The sequence below is a fragment of the Tursiops truncatus genome, chromosome 10 (assembly GCF_011762595.2).
Source record: "Tursiops truncatus isolate mTurTru1 chromosome 10, mTurTru1.mat.Y, whole genome shotgun sequence".
NCBI classification, from domain to species: domain Eukaryota; kingdom Metazoa; phylum Chordata; class Mammalia; order Artiodactyla; family Delphinidae; genus Tursiops; species Tursiops truncatus.
In genome coordinates, this window is record NC_047043.1 from 8228690 (window position 1) to 8246735 (window position 18046).

The window sequence follows — 18046 nt, forward strand, 5'->3', positions numbered from 1 at the left end:
CCAGTGACCTTCCCACCACCAGCTAAGCAGCAACCTGTTTCCAGACAGGCCTCCAGAGCTGCTTCTCCAGGAAAACCTGGAGAGCCTCTTGCAAATGCACAAGATGATCACAAGGTGATTTCTGACTAGCTGTCCTCCCCCCCCCCCACCACCACTCCCAGAGACTGGGATTCAGAGAGCTTGGCAGCCGCGAGTGGAAGCACCCGGTGCCAGCTTGACACCTCACATGCTGGGAGTTATTCTCAGCCTCGGGTGAATGCGAGTAAGTTATTTAATATCTGTGCCGGCTACAGGGAGCCAATATCTACAGCCAGCCACTCTCCCACACAGGAGGTTACGGCTCCTGAGACCTTCAGAGAACACCTGGACCTGACCTCCCTGTTTTACAGATGAGGAAACAGATCGGGGGTGGGGGGCGGTTTATCATCTGCCCAAGGCCACACCGGTGGAGTCAGAGATGGGAAGAGAACTGTGGTCTCTTGGCTCAGTTCTCTTTCCAGAGCTCTAAGCCACCTTAGCCCTACTACACAATGTCCTCCTAACTGGGCTCCGTCCCATTTTACGGTAAAGCTCTGAAGGTGACAATTCCTTTTGTCATGTCTACGGAATAAATCAGTTCCTGGGGTTTGGGGTCCTGGCTGTGTGACCTGGGCAGGTTACTCTTCCCCTTGGCACCTTAACTTCCTCATCTGTAAAATGAGAATGAGGGTAACATACCTACGCCATGGGTTTGCAGTGAGCATTCAGTGAGTTAATTCCAGTCAAGTGCTTTAACGTCGTGGGAGACTTGGGAAGATATGACTATTTATTTAATGTGCTGATGGAGCTTTGATCTTCAGCTTCCTAGCGGATCACCTCCACAGTTCTCCGTCAAAGGCTGGTTCTATTCTAATGTTGTTATTATATATATTTTTATACACATCTGATATTTCTCTTGCTCACAATTACGCTTCAGGAGAACTGTATCTTGAAGCAGTACTTCTCTGAATTAATAATGAGTTCTGCTCACTGTAACCTCTTGTTGAGTATTTGCCTCTAAACAACAATAATGAAACTATTGGTTGCATTCAAGAGACAAAATAATAATATATTACTAATATAATTAATAATATTATTATATATTATATTAATATAATTAATAAATTATATTAATATAACACTATTCGAATTATTATATAGTTAATTATATTAATTATAATGATATATCATTCTACTAATATTACCACAATATTATTAATATTATATCATTATAACATTATTGATATTATATTATTATTATCATTACGGACAAATTATGGATACATCTCATTAGATTCCAGAAGAGTACAATCCATCAGAAAGTACGGAATAACACGGGGTAAAGAGCTTGGCTTTTGAAAATACTTGGTGCGTTGAGGCAAGAGTTTAGTAAGGAGATAACAGCAAAGTTAACTTCAGCCAGGACACAAACCCTCTCATTTAAAAGTGCAGGCAGATCAAGAGTTAATTTCTCTGGCTAGGACAAGGTGGAGGGACCCTTTCCTGCAGGGCAGAGATGTGATTCCTTAAGGCCACAAAGTCAGAAGGTGATTATCTGAATATCTTACAGAAACCCAGGAGAGGCAGTCTGTCTATTCAAGACCTACTCCTTCTCCCACCCTCCCTGGGATATTTATCTCCAGGGCAGGAAAGGTCAACACAGAAACACATCAAGGAAAGATAAGAGAGCTCTGTAATCCTATATCCAGCTGGATGGTTAGGCTCCAGAGGCTGGCAGTTAGAAATGCAGCTAGAGCTTGGCAAAGCACCCAAACAGTTGGGTCACAGAACTTGAAAGCCAGAGGCACTTCAAACAATTACAGTTCAACTCGTTCACTTTACAAATGAGAAAAATGAGGCCCAAGAAGTTAATGATTTGCCAAGTCAGCTGGCTAGAAGGTCACAGAGCTAAGAACACGGGCCTCTTGTCTCCAGCTCCAGAATTAGGACGGTGTTGGATAAAGTTAGAGGCATGTGCTACAAACGCTGTGGTTCTAATTAGGACGGGAAATCCGCATTTAGAGTCACAGACCCCATTTGAGGGATCCTAATTGTAGCAGCCTCTAGCATTGACCCCACCCCGATCTCTGAGAAGAAACTGTCCTTGGTTCCCATGATTCCACGTCCCGGTCCTCCCTCTTCCCTTGTTCTCATGACCACTGTTCTTTCTCCTCCTTCACAGACTAATCTCTTTTCCTGTCCCTTTAGTGATCATGTTCCAAAGGGATCTCTCGTCTCTATGAGTTTGCTCTCTACAGGACGTCTCATCCATGCCGATGGCATCTAAACACACAGGTAACACTCAGATCCACAGCTCCAGCCTCGATATTTCCTCTGCTCTCCAGTCCCATATTTCCAGTTGTCTAATGAGTATCTTCACCTCTCACTCAACAAGGGCAAAACCCCTTTCTCCTGATCTCTCTCAGTTAACAGCAGGCATAAGGCCGCCCAAGATCAGAGCCTCAGAGGTTTGCTGAGTCACTTCACAATCTGAACCTCAGTCAGCTGGGACCTGGCTTTTCTTCCTCACTGCCACTCCTCGCTCAGGTCCTCAGCAACTTTTTTTTTTGGGGGGGGGAGCGGGGGGAAGGAATGACAATTGCTACCCAACTGGTTTTCCTGCGTTCAACCTCTTCCCACCTCCAAACTCATCTTCCACATCACCGGAAGAGTTCTCTTCCCAAAATCTATCTCATTGTTTTCCTTTCTAGTTCTCTGTGACAGTATTTCTTATAGTATGACTTGTACTGTCCCTTTCAAGACTGGGAACTCCTTAAGTTCAGGGAAGCTGTTCTTTCTTTGGCATTTTCAGAACCAGTGTGTGAAACAAAATACACACTCACTAAGTGTTTGCTAAATTGAAATGGATTCTGGACTCTGATTTCCTGGTTCTCTACAGAGAGGGTGAAATGGTTTTCTAGAGATGTCAGCAAGATATTCGGTTGAAATTTTCCAATGGACATGGGAAGATGAACTAACAGAACCAGAAAGATAAATGGCACGTCCAAGTCACCTAAGCCTCACGGCCAGAGAACGTGGGAGACGGCGAGCAGGAAAGAGCCCGTCCCTCCCTGTTAAAACAGGATGATGACGTAGATGGGGAGGCTGCAGCTAGTGCCACAACCACTGAGCAAACAGGAAGGCCAGGAGGAGCCGGCCATCCCCGTCTGATTAAATACAATGGTCTCCGTAAGAGGCCTTTTCTCCCTGTAGTGTGGCAACCTGCATCTGGCGGTAGATGACCGAGCACCATTCATGCTTCGCCAGAATGTTTGGGTTCTGCGGTTCCTGGTTCCCAGGCTATGCCCAAGGACTGGGCAGAAAATGACGTGCAGTATTACAGCAAGTAAAGAGAGCTCCAGGTCACATGATCATTTCCACACCACCCTGCTCTTCCCTGCCCTTTTCTTTGTTCCCCCACTACTATCAAAATGTCAAGAAAGCTTATTACTCCTATTGCCAGGGAAACTATCTGCTATTCCAAATACAGAGAGGTGTGTGACATAATTTCCATGACCATTCATGCTGCTGTTTGAAGAAAAATGAGACACAATGCCTGGTGTGTCCCCCCCTCCCCCCCGGACTGATAGCATCATCAATGGCCCAGCTTCCTCTTATTATTTTACTTCATTCTATATTTATCATGCAGGAGCTCCTGCCAAGCCTCAGGGCTGCCACATTCTCAACAATGTGGCTTTCCTGTACCCAACCCCCCAAACTTTAGCCCTGGACTCTGGCAGGGACACACACGCGCGCACACACAGTAAAGAAGGAAATGGCCATTGTCAAGAAAATCGGTCCCAAAGGAAGTGGCTGAGGGATGAGCATCAGAAAGGTCAGTCTCAGGACACACTGGAGAAGAGAAAGAAAGGATCCTGTGTTTTTATGTTTGTCTGCCGACGAAAACCAGCTTAGGTCTTTTCCATTATAGTTTATTACAAGATTTCGAATATAGTGTCTTGTAATAAACTATAATGGAAAAGAATCGAAAAAAAGAATATAGATATATGCACATATATATACGTATGACCGAATCACTCTGCTGTACATCTGAAACTAACACAATATTGCAAATCAACTCTACTTCAATTAAAAAAAAAACAACTCAGTCTGAGGGCCATCCAACCCCTTTGGCTTCCTCCTACCCTCATCTTTAGGATACAGGGGGATGCAGGATTTCCCCAGAGAAGGACACAGCCATAGTCAGAAAACATGGATATCTACAAGTGTCTGGATTTTGATTCTTGGAATATTGGTTTACACTGGATATCTGGAATGTTGAATTTTTTTAAGAGTTGAATCCTCTGGAGACTGTTAAGTAGTAGACACTAGGCTTTTAGGTTTAGGAGTTAGAAGATATGATGCTCATACTTCCTGACCCCTGGGGAGGTGTGTCCAACACATGCCACCAAAGAGCCCTTTAGCACCTGGACCGCATTTCAGCCGATGATTTTCATTTTCTGGAAAGTGCTTCTAAACCCCTATGGTAGTTATAAAGCTTACATGAGTATCTTGGACTCTCTCTAAATATTCATGTCACTTACTTTGCCCCAAGTCCTCACATCCTCTAAGATGGTTAGCCATAGCATCCTCTTCATGTGCGTGTACATGTGTATGTGTGACTTCACGGCCAACTTCTATTACTTCTTGGCCGTTTGCGGAGGATGGATTTGATTGTTAATAGTATGTGAGAAAAATAAATTAGCTTTTCCTCCCAACTCTGATGATCATAAATAATACCTATGTCTTGAAGAACTCAATTCTCCACTCTTCTGTGGTCTTTGGGGTTTTCTTGAGTAACTCCTGAGGGTCTGAAAGACGGTGGGAGAACACCTAGGTTTCTGTGGGTACTTAGAACCAGAAGTCACCCATGGCTTGACCAGACCGACTAGGCTAGAATATTAGACTACGAAGGGATCCCAGAGATCACTCTTGCCCAGTCTTCTTGTTCTGCCGCCCAGAGGGTCTCTTATTATATCAGCAGCAGAGCCAGAACTAGCATCTGGTTCCCTTCTTAATCTAGGAATGTTTTCCACTGGACCAGGGTATGCTTCCTGAGAACCTTCTCCATCTTAGAATTTAGTAACGCTGCTATTAAGCCTCAGAATTTATACGCATTTGTCCCAGGTTGCCTGGTTTTGATAGATTTAAGCATAGTGTATTGGCAAAGGATCAAAAACACGGGGCAGGCACAAACGCTTTTCAGGGTCTGTCCCTAGATAAATCTGACAGGCGCCATATAATGATGAAGGTCTGACACCCACTCACCCAAAAGATAGGTTTATTAATGGTAAAACAACCATCTGGATTTCAGCCAACATTACAGTATTAGCATCAAATCACTTCTATTTGCCTGTCTAGACAAATCCCTCTAACATCCAGGTACTTGGGGAAGTGAAACGAGAATTAAGTTATAAAGGAGTAGGAGACTCTAGCCCACAAATATTACAGTATATTCCAAAAACTGTATCATTTCTCAATAGTCAAAGCACACAAGTTCTAACATCTAATAAAGTATCTGAAAGAAGGGAAAGATCTTCCTATTTTTACATTCCCATATATCTTATCTTCCTACATCAAGGTATGCAACCCCCAAGGTATGAAGTTATATCTAAACCCACGAGTGCCAATATGTACCCATACTAGCAACCCTCATCTGCCTCCCAGCCAGAACCCAAGTGATGTAACTTGGACATCACCCCTCACTGGAACTCTTTTAGATGACCCCTGAACTAGGTTTGGTGCCTGACTGCTATTATCCTACTTAACTTGTGAGGTCCTCAAAGAGTTTTAAAAAATGGATTTGCACACTTGGCCGAGAGGGTGTGTACAATCGTATACTGTCAGCACTGCAGTTGCAGAGTTGCCTCAAGAAAGAATTTTTAATATTTATGTATTTATTTGGTTGCGCCGGGTCTTAGTTGCTACAGGCAGGCCCCTTAGTTGCAGCATGCGAACTCTTAGTTGTGGCATGCATGTGGGATCTAGTTCTCTGACCAGGGATCGAACCCGGGCCCCCTGCATTGGGAGCGTGGAGTCCTATCCACTGCACCACCAGGGAAGTCCCAAGAAAGCATTTTTAGAAGCTGCAGCTTCTCAGCTAGAAGAGAGAGGAAAGATGGCAGAAGCAAATGGAGGAGAAGAAAACCTCAGAATGAAACTAATGAAATTGTTTAGTGGCTGGGGATATAGACAAGCTCCTACACGTACATATGCCACAGCAGTTTATGAGAATAAAACAGTTTTCTTCGAGGCCCATTATTAATGGAACATGCATTTGGAACTGGGCCCTGAAGAAAGCTATTTTATTTATTTATATATTTTATATATAATAGGTGGACTATTAGGAAAATGAAGCCAAAGGAAGACTTCAGAGGATTCAGGTTGCCTTTGCGATGGTCTGATGGTTTACACGTGACCTAATGAGACCCTATGCTTCTTAGTATTTTGTGGTATTCACTTGAACAAATTCGCACTAAGCACAGAAGAGGAAGCTTCCTTTTGGTTAGGAACCGTTAACATTAAGCCCAACCTCGGTCATGATAAGATTATGGCCAGCGGCTTTATGATTGCATTTTTGGGCTTCTATTACATAAAACTAGTAAGGTAATTATTTTTAAGCAGAAGGAAATAGGGGAGATTATGCCAGTGATTTTTCACTGGGGGGGGGGGATTTTGTCCCCCCAGGTGATATTTGGCAAGGTTCAGAGACATTTTTGGTTGTCACACTGTGTGTGTGTGTGTCACTGGCATCTAGTGGGTAGAGAGGCCAGGGACGCTGCTAAACATCCTGCAATGCGAGGGACAGTCCCCACTACCAAGAATCAGCCAGTCCTAAATGTCAATAGTGCTGGGGTGGAGAAACCCCGGATAGAGGGATGGACATGACACTGTTAAATTAACAGAGTCTAATCTTGGTCCTCATCTTGTAAGACTAATGACAATGAAAGCACTGCCTTTTATGCCTCTGTTTCCCCATTTGCAAAATGGGGATAATGAACATGTTCTTAATAATATCACGAGGAGTCATGAAACTATACATGCAAAACACTCTGATATCTTCAGAAGAAAGGGTCTCTGTAAAATCAAAGCACAGTTATGATTACTGCACTAGTATGAGCTCATGAAGTTCTGTCTTAAGAACTGTACTCCTCCCCCCCCAAAAAAAATTCCTCCGGGGAAAGAAAACAAACCAGAAATGATCTCATGATGATGACACCTGCCACACCAAAAAACAGACACAGTTCAGAGAAACTAAATTCTTTCCCTCCAGCAATGAAGTAGGCTGCATCTGTAATTAAGATCTTAATAAGGGAGGTAGGAGGCTGGATACAGACGCTGCAGGCTGTGAGGCACAGAGCTATCCTGCCAGGTTTCAACAAGAGCAACTGAAACACAATCCCCCTCGCTGCCTAGTGCTCTCAGGTGTTCTCTGCACAGTCCATATTTCAAAACGGGCTTTCCTTCATCGCTAAAGATTCCTACTCCTGCAAGGAGAAAGAAAAGGACCACCTCGTTATTTACCAGCAAATGTCACGTGGTACATATTATTTACAGGTAAATATAAAAAATTTGCCGGAATCCACTTTAAAAAAGCCTCTTAGATAATTTCCTGATAAGAAGCTGAAAACAAGTTAGATAAAAGGCTGGCATAAGGCAAAAGGGATAATGCTTTCGATGGCTGATTGATCTCTGAAGCAGCTAGAACGACCATGTGTTCCTAAACTTTCCAAGACGGTCCCCGTTTCAAATATCCTTCTCATTGTCAGACCATCTGTCCCACTTTGGGGTCTGTGAAACGTGGATACATACCTACAGAAATGATATATATTTTAAACTAAAAATAAAAGACAGGCATCCAAGTATATATCTTGCTAATGGATCTGCCTTCGCTGAATTTAGGATTTGGGAGGAAAGAAGATAAGTACTGATAAGAATCTTAGGTTTAGTCAATGGACTGTTCTCTCATTGACAAGCTGATCTTTATAAGGGAACGAGATCTATTCCAAGGGCATCCTGGCCTCTGTGAGACTGTCAAGCAGTCCAGCTTCACAGTGAATGCCACTGGGCTAACTGTGTTCCTATCACCCCCTTCCTTTACCCTCCCCACCATTTAAGGGGATGCTCATCGAACTTAGCTCTGAGTGGAAAAGATTGGAGAATCAGAGAATAACATGCAAGTTCTAACCCAGAGGAGCACTCAAGGGAAAAAAGACGTCAAAATTTTGCTCTACCAATGCTGTTGTGATGGTTCTGCAGCACTGCTGGTCCACTCAAGCCATTTCCTGCTAACTCTAAGTCATACCACGGATGATTAATAACAACAACCAAAAAACAGTAACAACGAACTCATGGACAGATCACTGACATGTCCTGTTAGAAGCCTGGAGGGTCTAGAAGTCCACTTTCCTGACTTCCCAGTGGCTGGCATTGCTTGTTATGGTTATTGGGGGCTGGGGGACGGAATCCCAGCTCAGTCTTTCAGTAGAGCACAGAGCCTGGGGACAGAGAAGCCTGAGTCCTGAGTCAGCCCCATCTTCTGTGGGAGTGAGGTGCTAAATTAAGGGCAATAAACTGACTACCACAAATCAATGAGATTAAGGCTAATTCATACAAGAGACAGCATAACTAAAATAAAGTAGGAAAAATATTAATGACATCATACTGTCTAAATAAATATTGCTTTAATTAAATAGAAAGATCTGGTTCAAATCCTAACCATTTATGCCTTTTGGTGGTTGCAACTTTCTACTGAGTTTCACAAATAACACCCTCCCACACACACACCCCTCCGCACCCCCCCCCCCCCCCGCCCTGCCCACACACACAAAGAGCAAAGAAAGGAATTAAATTCAAAATGAGCTATCAAGCGTTTTGGTGCAGTGCTTGCACTTTTACGTATTCATGGTTGATCAGTCTTTATTTCTGGTAATCATAAACATCAACGTTCCACATAAGGAACATTTTTGGTAACATAACTATTACCTTGACATATTAGAACTATCAGGAGGAATTCTCATTTGCAACATACACACCAAGATCTGCAAAGAAATAAGATGCCTCCATGTGAGTGAACCCAGCCTTTGAATAAGGCTCATGAACCACCTACCTGAATACCATTTAGCACAATTAATTGCTAAATTAATTGGGGAAGAGGTTGAGGGTAAGGGACTAGCTTTTTTTTTTTTTTAAAGAATAAACCTGTATTTAGTAATCCATGGTGAGGCCCAAGTATATGTATTTGAAAACACTGCACTGGCAATTTCATTATCTCCATGATCAGCTGTCCCACCCTCCATCTCAATCATGAAAACTCACGGTCACACACCATCACTACTTCTATTTTCTGGAGTGCCCGTTCCATCTTCCTCAAAGCATATGCCTCAATTCACCTAGATCACATGGTCCACCTTCTGAATCACTCTTTCCAGTGGAGGGTGGAAAAGGTCACCAATAAGGCCTTTATCTTAAAATGAAGATTCCTCAGGAAGACAGTCTTTTGCAGCTAAGCTGTAATGTTCCCCAGGCCTGCGGCATCCTCATTAACTAGTAAGAATTCCCGCAGGGGGGTGACTGGAATGTTCAAAGTAAATAAGACGGACAGGGTGTTGCTGACAAAGTATAAACAGGGTTTTTTTGTTTTATTTTTTTGGTCCCTTTTCCGTGCCCATACTCTGCAGTCATCCATTGCCTAGGTAACTGGTAGCTATTCTCTTCATTTTAAGTTGGAAATAGAGGATTTCTTCCCAGTGGCACCATTGTGTTTATCTTGGCAAGGAGCCTTGGTAATTAAGTCTATATGTTACTGCAGAGTAACTCCATGGTCCCAGGGGCTGGGATTTCAAACCAATTTGTTTAAGTTTCTTTCTAACCCTAAAATGATCTAAAAATAGATCACCAACGCCTCTTACTTTACATCTCCATCACTCTAACTGAGGGCAGTAGGCTAGAGATATGGTTTCCCTGAGCCCCACTCACCTCCTGTGCACTTCCCCCTTGAATTTTTACAGTCATGACTTTCTCTTTCCCTCCGTACCAGTTTTGTTGTGGATAAACAATTGTAGCAAAGGTTTCCTCTTACATTTTTATACATATAATGCTTCTGCACCTATATGTCTGAGTATATATATTATATGTATCTTATAATGCATCATATAATACCTGCCATTTTAAACTGCTTATTATGTACTAGAAACAGATGATTTTCATACATTATATCCTTACAACTATCTGATGAGACAGGTACTATTACTCCCATTTTATAAATGAGGAAATGGAGACCTGAAGTAGCTTGCCTAAAATCATACTGTTAGGAAGTAACAAAAGTGGGATTTGAAACAAAATCCACTTTGCCATACAGCGAGACTCTTTTAACGGCTATTTGTGTAAGTATTATATGTAATTCAACATTCAATTCAATGTTTGTTGAGTACCTACTGTGAGCAAGGTCCTACGATTTCAGGAATATCAAATCTTATTAATAACAATGAAGATACCAAGTCATTAAAATATTAGCAAGTGGGGACAGAGGTGTACTGGTAAATCCCTGTCTGGCATCTGCATTTCTGCAAGACATCTCCAGGCCCATGGAATATTCAATAATACTCGATTATCTTAACCTAGTGACTGGGGTTTTGACATAATCCTGTCACCAAGTCTTGAGTCCACACTATCCTTTCAACATCTATTGGGCACCTACTTATATAAGGAGAGCTGGGGCCGACTAGCATTGTCTGCTTCCATTATGCAGGAGCCATGGTAAATACCTTACCATGGAAAATGTCTTGCTTAGGCTTTAGAACAATCCTATGAGGCAGTTATTATCCCTACTTTACAGATAAGAAAACTGAGGCCCAGAGAGCTTAACTTGCCCAAGGTTACAGAGCATCACGTCACAGGAAACAGAAATGCCTTTCCCCAAACCTCATACTCTATCTTGTCTCTACTGCAAGAACACAGAAGAGACCAAGTCCCTACCTCTGCCTCCCACCCCCAAGGCCACAACAGATCCTGGATCATACTTTTTATTCAAGGGACTTGTCTGTCAATCTGCCGCTACATACAAATAAAGGGTGAGTCTCTCGTATTCAGTGGGGCTTACCTAAAACTGGAAAGCCCCAGTGGGCAACCTATGTGAGTTCCAGGTATCATTTAGATAGTGATTTGATTGAAAGAGGTTAATGAGTAAGGTAGTGCTAACAGAGTAGGGCAGCGGTGAGAAACAGAAAGCCTATTGTAGGGATTATAGGACAGTCAGGGAGACAAAGGTTTAGTCTTCTGATTCTCTTATAGAGTGGATGGATGAGGGGGTTTGACTCACGGCAAGTGACACACGAACCAAGTCACGTAGGCACAAAGAGACAGGGGCAAATGAATGGGAGCAACAAGGGACCAAGATTTCCCACAGCAGAGTCCAAAGAGAGGAGGGAGGTAGGGGGTACAGAGTGTGCTTTAAGTGTGCCACGTCTGTGTAGGTGGGGAGGCAAGCCCTACAGAAGTCGGTATTAGAGAAGCATAGAGAATGCTTGAATGAAAACAATGAGAGATGGGCTTCCCTGGTGGCGCAGTGGTTGAGAATCTGCCTGCCGATGCAGGGGACACGGGTTCGTGCCCCGGTCCGGGAAGATCCCACATGCCGCGGAGCGGCTGGACCCGTGAGCCATGGTCGCTGAGCCTGCGCGTCCGGAGCCTGTGCTCCGCAATGGGAGAGGCCGCAACAGTGAGAGGCCCGCGTACCGCAAAAAAAAAAAAAGAGAGAGAGAGAGACGATGAGGTCATAAGGGCACAAAAGGGGATGGAATTGGCAAAGAGACTTGAAAAGTGGAGAGGAAGTTTCTTTAGAAGTGGGGGGGGGGGGGGGGGCGCAGAGTGGAAGCCACTGATGAATTCTCAGAAGAGGACTGATGTATATTCCAGCAAGAAAAGGATGCTGAAGGAATCTTCGTTACTGTGCAACCTGCTAGATCGGTGTTCTCAGAACACCTTCAGTTCTACAAAGACTGATTTCTGTATACGTAAATCGTTTAGCTCTGAAAATGGGTTTGCTCAGTTAAGAAATAAATATGTAACCAAATAATTTTTTCAAAGCATCTTTTGGTGCTTTTAAATGCATAGATCTCACATAAGTTTTAAAAAGGAGGCAGGGGGCAGGAGTCCCTCATTTGGAGGGTGTGCAACACATCATTTAGAAGAGAATAAAAAATTTAAAACCAAAATGTTGAAGCCAGGAAAGAATCAGAAATTATATGGATTATAAATGACCATGCTGACTCAATCAAAGACACTTGATCAAATGTTCTCAAGCCACCTTGAGAAAATAAAAATATTTTCAAAGTCCCCTAGAAAGCTTTTCATTGTACACACTTTCTGGTTTCCCTAACCTACTTTACCATGTTCATCCACGACGCAGGAATCTGAATTTCAGAATGTAGTTTTCTTACTCGTGTTCTAAGCTCTACCTGTTCTAACGTTCAGTCGGAACGTTCATGAATGAGTTTGCTGAATGGCAGACTAGAGAAGTAATTTAGCATTTTAACGTAGGCACACAGGGTACAGAAATTCGGCCACAGAAGCTGCTCAGCTATTAGAGATCAAACAGGCCGGGCCCGTGGGGCACTGACCAGGCCTGGGCCTGCACAACGTGGGTGGGGCCTCGGGCCTCTGCTCAAACACAGCTGTGTACCCACCCTCCAATTACCCTCCTGGCAGACAGCAGCGATAACCCACCCCCAGACCCTCAGGAGGGAAGCTTTCCCTGAGCAAGCCACGGCCACTGAGGCACAGCCCTCAACCCCAGTATCCAGAACGTGCTGTGTATGTTCCAAGGAGCTTGGGGAAAATTCTTGATAAATGAAGTCCCCCGCAATTTACTGTCAGCGAGCCTCAGACGGAATCCTTTAAAAAGAAATGGAACTTTACGTGCATATGAGAGTGACTGCACCCTTCCTGTGAACAAATAAAAATACATACAATGCAATTAAAATAGACTAGATATAGGCTAACCAGAAAAAATTCACCAGAGCAATAGCTTGCATTCCACAGTGCTCAAGATTACCATAAATATAAGCTGGCTGAGCTGGAGCTGTGTGTAAGTTCAGAATGAGGGGAGGCTTGGTTGTTCTCTAGTTATGATCCCTGAAGTAGCCAAACCAGATAATCTGGTTAAAAAAAAAGCCTTAGGGACTTCCCTGATGGCTCAGTGGTTAAGAATCTGCCTGCCAACGCAGGGGTCACGGGTTCGAGCCCTGGTCTGGGAAGATCCCACATGTCCATGGAGCAACTAAGCCCGTGTGCCACAAGTACTGAAGCCTGTGTGCCTAGAGCCCATGCTCCGCAACGAGAAGCCACCGCAATGAGAAGCCCGCGCACCGCAACGAAGAGCAGCCCCCGCTCACCGCAACTAGAGAAAGCCCACGCGCAGCAACAATGACCCAACACAGCCAAAAATAATAAATAAATAAATGTATATAAAAAATATCTTCAGAGTGGCCAGATTATAAATCACTCAGTGAGTATCTTTAAGTCTGACTGTGCTAAATTTATAGTGTTTAGAGCAATATCGTGTCTAAAAGGTAATTCCTGACTCCAGGATTTTACAATCTAATAATTATCTGGTTTTACACCTAAGTGGCTCGAATTAAACAACACTACCAAACATGCATTTCACTTTGCTTTGTAGAGTTACTGTCTTAAAAAAAAAAAAAGTATTCTGCAGGAATACTTTTTCTTGAGTTCTTATGATTTATTCAATAAGCACGAAAGGTCTTTTATATAATCGTTACCTTGATGTGCAGGAATACTCTAGATGACATAGAGTCTTAAACTTCCTGGGAGAAGAAAACACCAGTCACACAGCACATTTTAGGGAGGTCACAGAGAGTTCTTTCTTTAATAGTGGTTTAAAGTCACAAGTTCTGGAGCCAGATCATCTTGGTTCAAATCCCAGCTCCTCCACTTTTTAGCTGTGTGGCTTTGGATAAATTACTTAGCCTCTCTTTGCCACAATTTCCACATTTGAAAATGAGTATGAAGTATTAACACCACCTCATGGAGTTAATTGGAGATTTAAATATGGAATTCTGTATTGGCCTGGTGAGTCTTAAGAACTGTTATTTATCACTCGTCTACCTTTGTGCCACCTCCTCTACTTAAAATTACAAAATCCTCTCCTGAAACAAAGTCCATTATTAACTTGAGAGAAAATAGGCTTTATGAGAAAGGGAAAGTAGATTGCTTCAGCTATTGGTTCCTTTTATAGTCACCACAAGGTGTCAATCTGTCATTTGGTTAGTTGGGGAAGTCAGTAGTTTTGCTGGTGAAGACGTGCGCAAGCTAATAAAAATCATACAACACTTGGCAGGGTGCTCGGCACTGGTAAGACCCAGCAGAGAGGCAGGTTTTCCCCATGAACGGCAATCACAGTTCACAGCGTCAGCTGCTGTGATGTTTTCTTTCCACAAAAGTAAAACTAAACATGATGAGGTCGCTGAATAACAGTGACTTTAGACTTCTCTGTCACTTTCCAGGTTGCGGCACTCAACATTAAAAAACAGCCATTTATACTTTCCAATAATAAATGTAGGAACGTATTTTCTCTTTTTTCCCCCTTCAAGCTGGTTTTTATGAAACTAAAGGCATTCACGATAGGCAGAAGAGGGGCAAAGATTATGATATCCTATCACTGTTCTAAATAAGGGAGCTGTGGAAATACGGGGGAGCCATTTCAAGAAAAAGAGCTTTCCTGCCAGGTAGAAGGATTTGTTTCTGGTTGCATCCTGAAGTCAAAAATATTAAGAATCTTCAGGATTATCCATTCCCCTGATCTCTCCTATTGAGGTAGAAAATGGAAAGCTGATAGTACAGTGCTAACTGATACCTCTGCTTTCAGAGAGTTCTAACCTTTCCAAGGAGAGCTATAACTCATGCATCACAATAGAGACTTTCAACAGTTAGATTTAGAGCTACTGAACAAGATTTATAGCTTTTGAATAACAGGTTTATCACTGAGGTTAGCCAGCGGCTATTAGCCAGAACTGAGTATTTACAACCTCACATTAAAAAAGGATGAGCCACAACCTAGGTAATTCAGAAAGCCAAGTAGCTCTCAGCTAGCACAATCTTGAAGGTCAGACAGGTAACTCAAATTGCCAATCCCAAAGCATAACCACCTGGCCTAAACGCCTTTCAACAACAGCATGTTTGTTTAAACGCACTGGGACTGTATCTATTCTAAAACACACGTAGTCATCCTCCAAGCAAAATTCATATCCAATCCCTTGCAATCTGCTCTGAATAGGGGGTCTCTGGAAGCTGCTTGCCTGGTTAGATGGGGGCAACTTAGACAAAAGGGGATATTCTAAATAAGTTGTAATCCTTTTGCCGAGAATAAACACACAAAGGTGAGAAATGCTTGGGAAAATATGCTGCTGAGTGTTCTGACACTACTATGAGTTTCAGGGACAATAAGCTCGCTGGAGCCTTCAGACCCTCAGTCCATTCAAACGCCAATGAAAGTGTTTTCAAGAAATGGCAAGTACTCATTGGTTCTGAATCCAATGTCATTTATGGATGTCAAAATTCTCCATCATCAGCTGTATAAGGGTACCTGGGGCTTTGAACTTCTTCCACTAAAAGTACGTATGGCAAACTGCTTCCCGAAGCAAACGCTTTAAAGCAAAGGCTGAAAACTGCTTTAAGAGCCAGGCTGAGAGGCTCAGCAGTTCTGATTCCTTTCTTACTACGTCTCCCGGGACAGTGGCGGCCAGGCCCGGGCGCGGAGTGCTGAGCTAAGGGGCGCTCCGCGTGGAGTTAGACACCCTCTGATCTGCAGTGGCCACTGCAGCTCCGCCAGACTTTCAGGGGAGGTGGACCGGGTGTGCTGTGAGCTCCCGGCGTGGGTCTTAGAGGCTGGAGCTCTGCCTGCCTGCTTGTATGCCAACCCCAGTGACTGAGACCCATCTCAAAACAGAACACAATCGGGCACAGTAGGGGTCCCTGCAGAGGACGTGTCCTGCAGAGGACAGACGGACACACACACACACACACACACACACGGAGACCTTCTGTAAAAGGCACTCTCTTACCTTATACTTCATCTCGGCAGCGGTGAATTGAGGCGTTTTCCTACACTAGTTAGACTGCATTAAGCACTGGCGTGTCCGCCCCTCCATCGAGCGCTGGGCTAAATGAAAGTGAGAACGGCCCAGCTGCAGCCAGTTGTCAGCGCAGCGCGGAGCTCCGGCACCGCTACGCCCGCCAAGCCTCTGAGCTCACTGTTTTGATTGAGGCAGGCCGAGCACGGAGCTAATTTGCATACCGCCCCGCCATTGGCTAGTGGGCCAAGGTAATGCGGACGCTCCGCCCACCCTTAACTCCTGAAAACTGACAAAGAACTTGTAATGTGATCATTTCTTTTTACATTGTCAGAAAGGGTGGAAAATAAAGTCAGGAACCTTCCCGAACCTTATTCCACCCCCATCCCCAAAACCCCTGGAAAAGGAGATAAATTCTTTTTAAGCTTAACCCAAATTTTAAAGAAATGGAATGCAGAAAGCGGGCTGACAGTCGCGCTTCCTGTGACCTAGCAACTCCTTCATAAACCCATTTCATTTCAAAGCCGTTCACCTCACAATCTCTACATGAAACAAACTCGGGGAACAAAAGGTTTTCTGTCTCCGGGCCCCTTTTTACTAACTACCCCTGCTGATATCTCTCTCTCTCTTTCTCTCCTCCCTCCCCTCCCCTTTCTTGCGGCTGTTTGCTTTTTTTGTTCTTTTCAATGTTCAAAGTACTTGCAATGTCAGTCTGCAAGGAGCCAGAATACAATTCTCCCTCAGTGAAAAGGAACTTGGTAGCTCAGGCACCAGGGATTCCCCGGCCGGCTTCTCACGAGGGCCTCACAGAGTTGAGTGTCAGCCACATTCAGTAGACCTTCTCTGGTTTTGCTGAGGATAAAGGTTAGCTGTGACCTCTTAGATGGGGCTGGCCAGTGCACGCCCTATACATCATCACTGTTCACCAAGTACTGTGTTCTTTGATGGCTGGCATTTCTAGTTCCAGCTTTGAACACTGCAGTTTTTCCTTCTGACCTCTCTCTTGAAGATGACCCATTAACCCACCAACACTTATTATCCAGGGAACAAAACATGCCCACTGTTTGACGAGCCTAGTTAAAAAAACTCAGTCTTTTCCCAGTGAAGCACAGAGCATTTGGTTCAACTTCATGCTTTCTATAGAGAGAGAGGATCACCCAGGAGAGAACAGAAACGGTCATCTTCAGCAACTCTTCTGAGGAATGGAGCAGTGAGGGGAAAATTCCTTTTCATGGGACCTCAGGATTGAGACTCGATGAGTGCAGACAATAGCTGTCCCTGAATGGGAAGGACTCCAACTAGACTACACGACTTGGATGGAAAAATCAGCCTTTATTTTTCTCCTGACTGAGTTGGATCAGAATCAGTTTGATTTTTTTTCCTTCCCAATTCCCAATGGATTAAAATTCTACTTTTATGGGGCTTCCCTGGTGGTGCAGTGGTTAAGAATCCACCTGCTAATGCAGGGGACATGGGTTCGAGCCCTGGTCCGGGAAGATCCCACATGCTGCCGAGCAGCTAAGCTCGTGCGCCACAACTACTGAGCCTGCGCTCTAGAGCCCGTGAGCCACAACTACTGAAGCCCGTGCACCTAGGGCCCGTGCTCCGCAACGAGAAGCCACTGCAATGAGAAGCCCGTGCACCGCAATGAAGAGTAGCCCCCGCTCGCCACAACTAGAGAAAGCCTGTGCACAGCAACGAAGACCCAATGCAGCCAAAAATAAAAAAACAGAACAAAACAATAAATAAATAAATTTATTTAAAAAAATTCTACTTTTATGATCTAAGCAAAAAGAACAGGAGAGCAGCTGTCCTACAAAAGTGGTTTCCGGATACAGGGTACAGGGCTCAGAGTTTAGATCACTGTTTAATGTGGCACTTATTCCCTGGACAGGACCCCCCCCCCCCCCACCACCACCACCAAGGTGGTCATAGTG

General features: G+C 44.0%; 1 protein-coding gene across 2 annotated transcripts in view; it reads right to left on the bottom strand.

Annotated features, from left to right (window-relative positions):
- Window positions 1–18046, bottom strand: part of NEDD9 (neural precursor cell expressed, developmentally down-regulated 9) — a 195063-nt gene that overhangs the window by 28426 nt on the left and 148591 nt on the right. Inside the window, exon 1 of one of the 2 annotated variants that reach the window (XM_033863827.2) lies at window positions 16101–16291. The exons of the other annotated variant lie outside the window; for it this stretch is intronic. Within the exon in view, the coding sequence (XP_033719718.1) occupies window positions 16101–16112 (12 nt within the window). The 5' untranslated portion in view covers window positions 16113–16291. Of the gene's footprint in view, window positions 1–16100; window positions 16292–18046 lie in introns of those variants that run through there. 2 annotated transcript variants of the gene reach the window in all.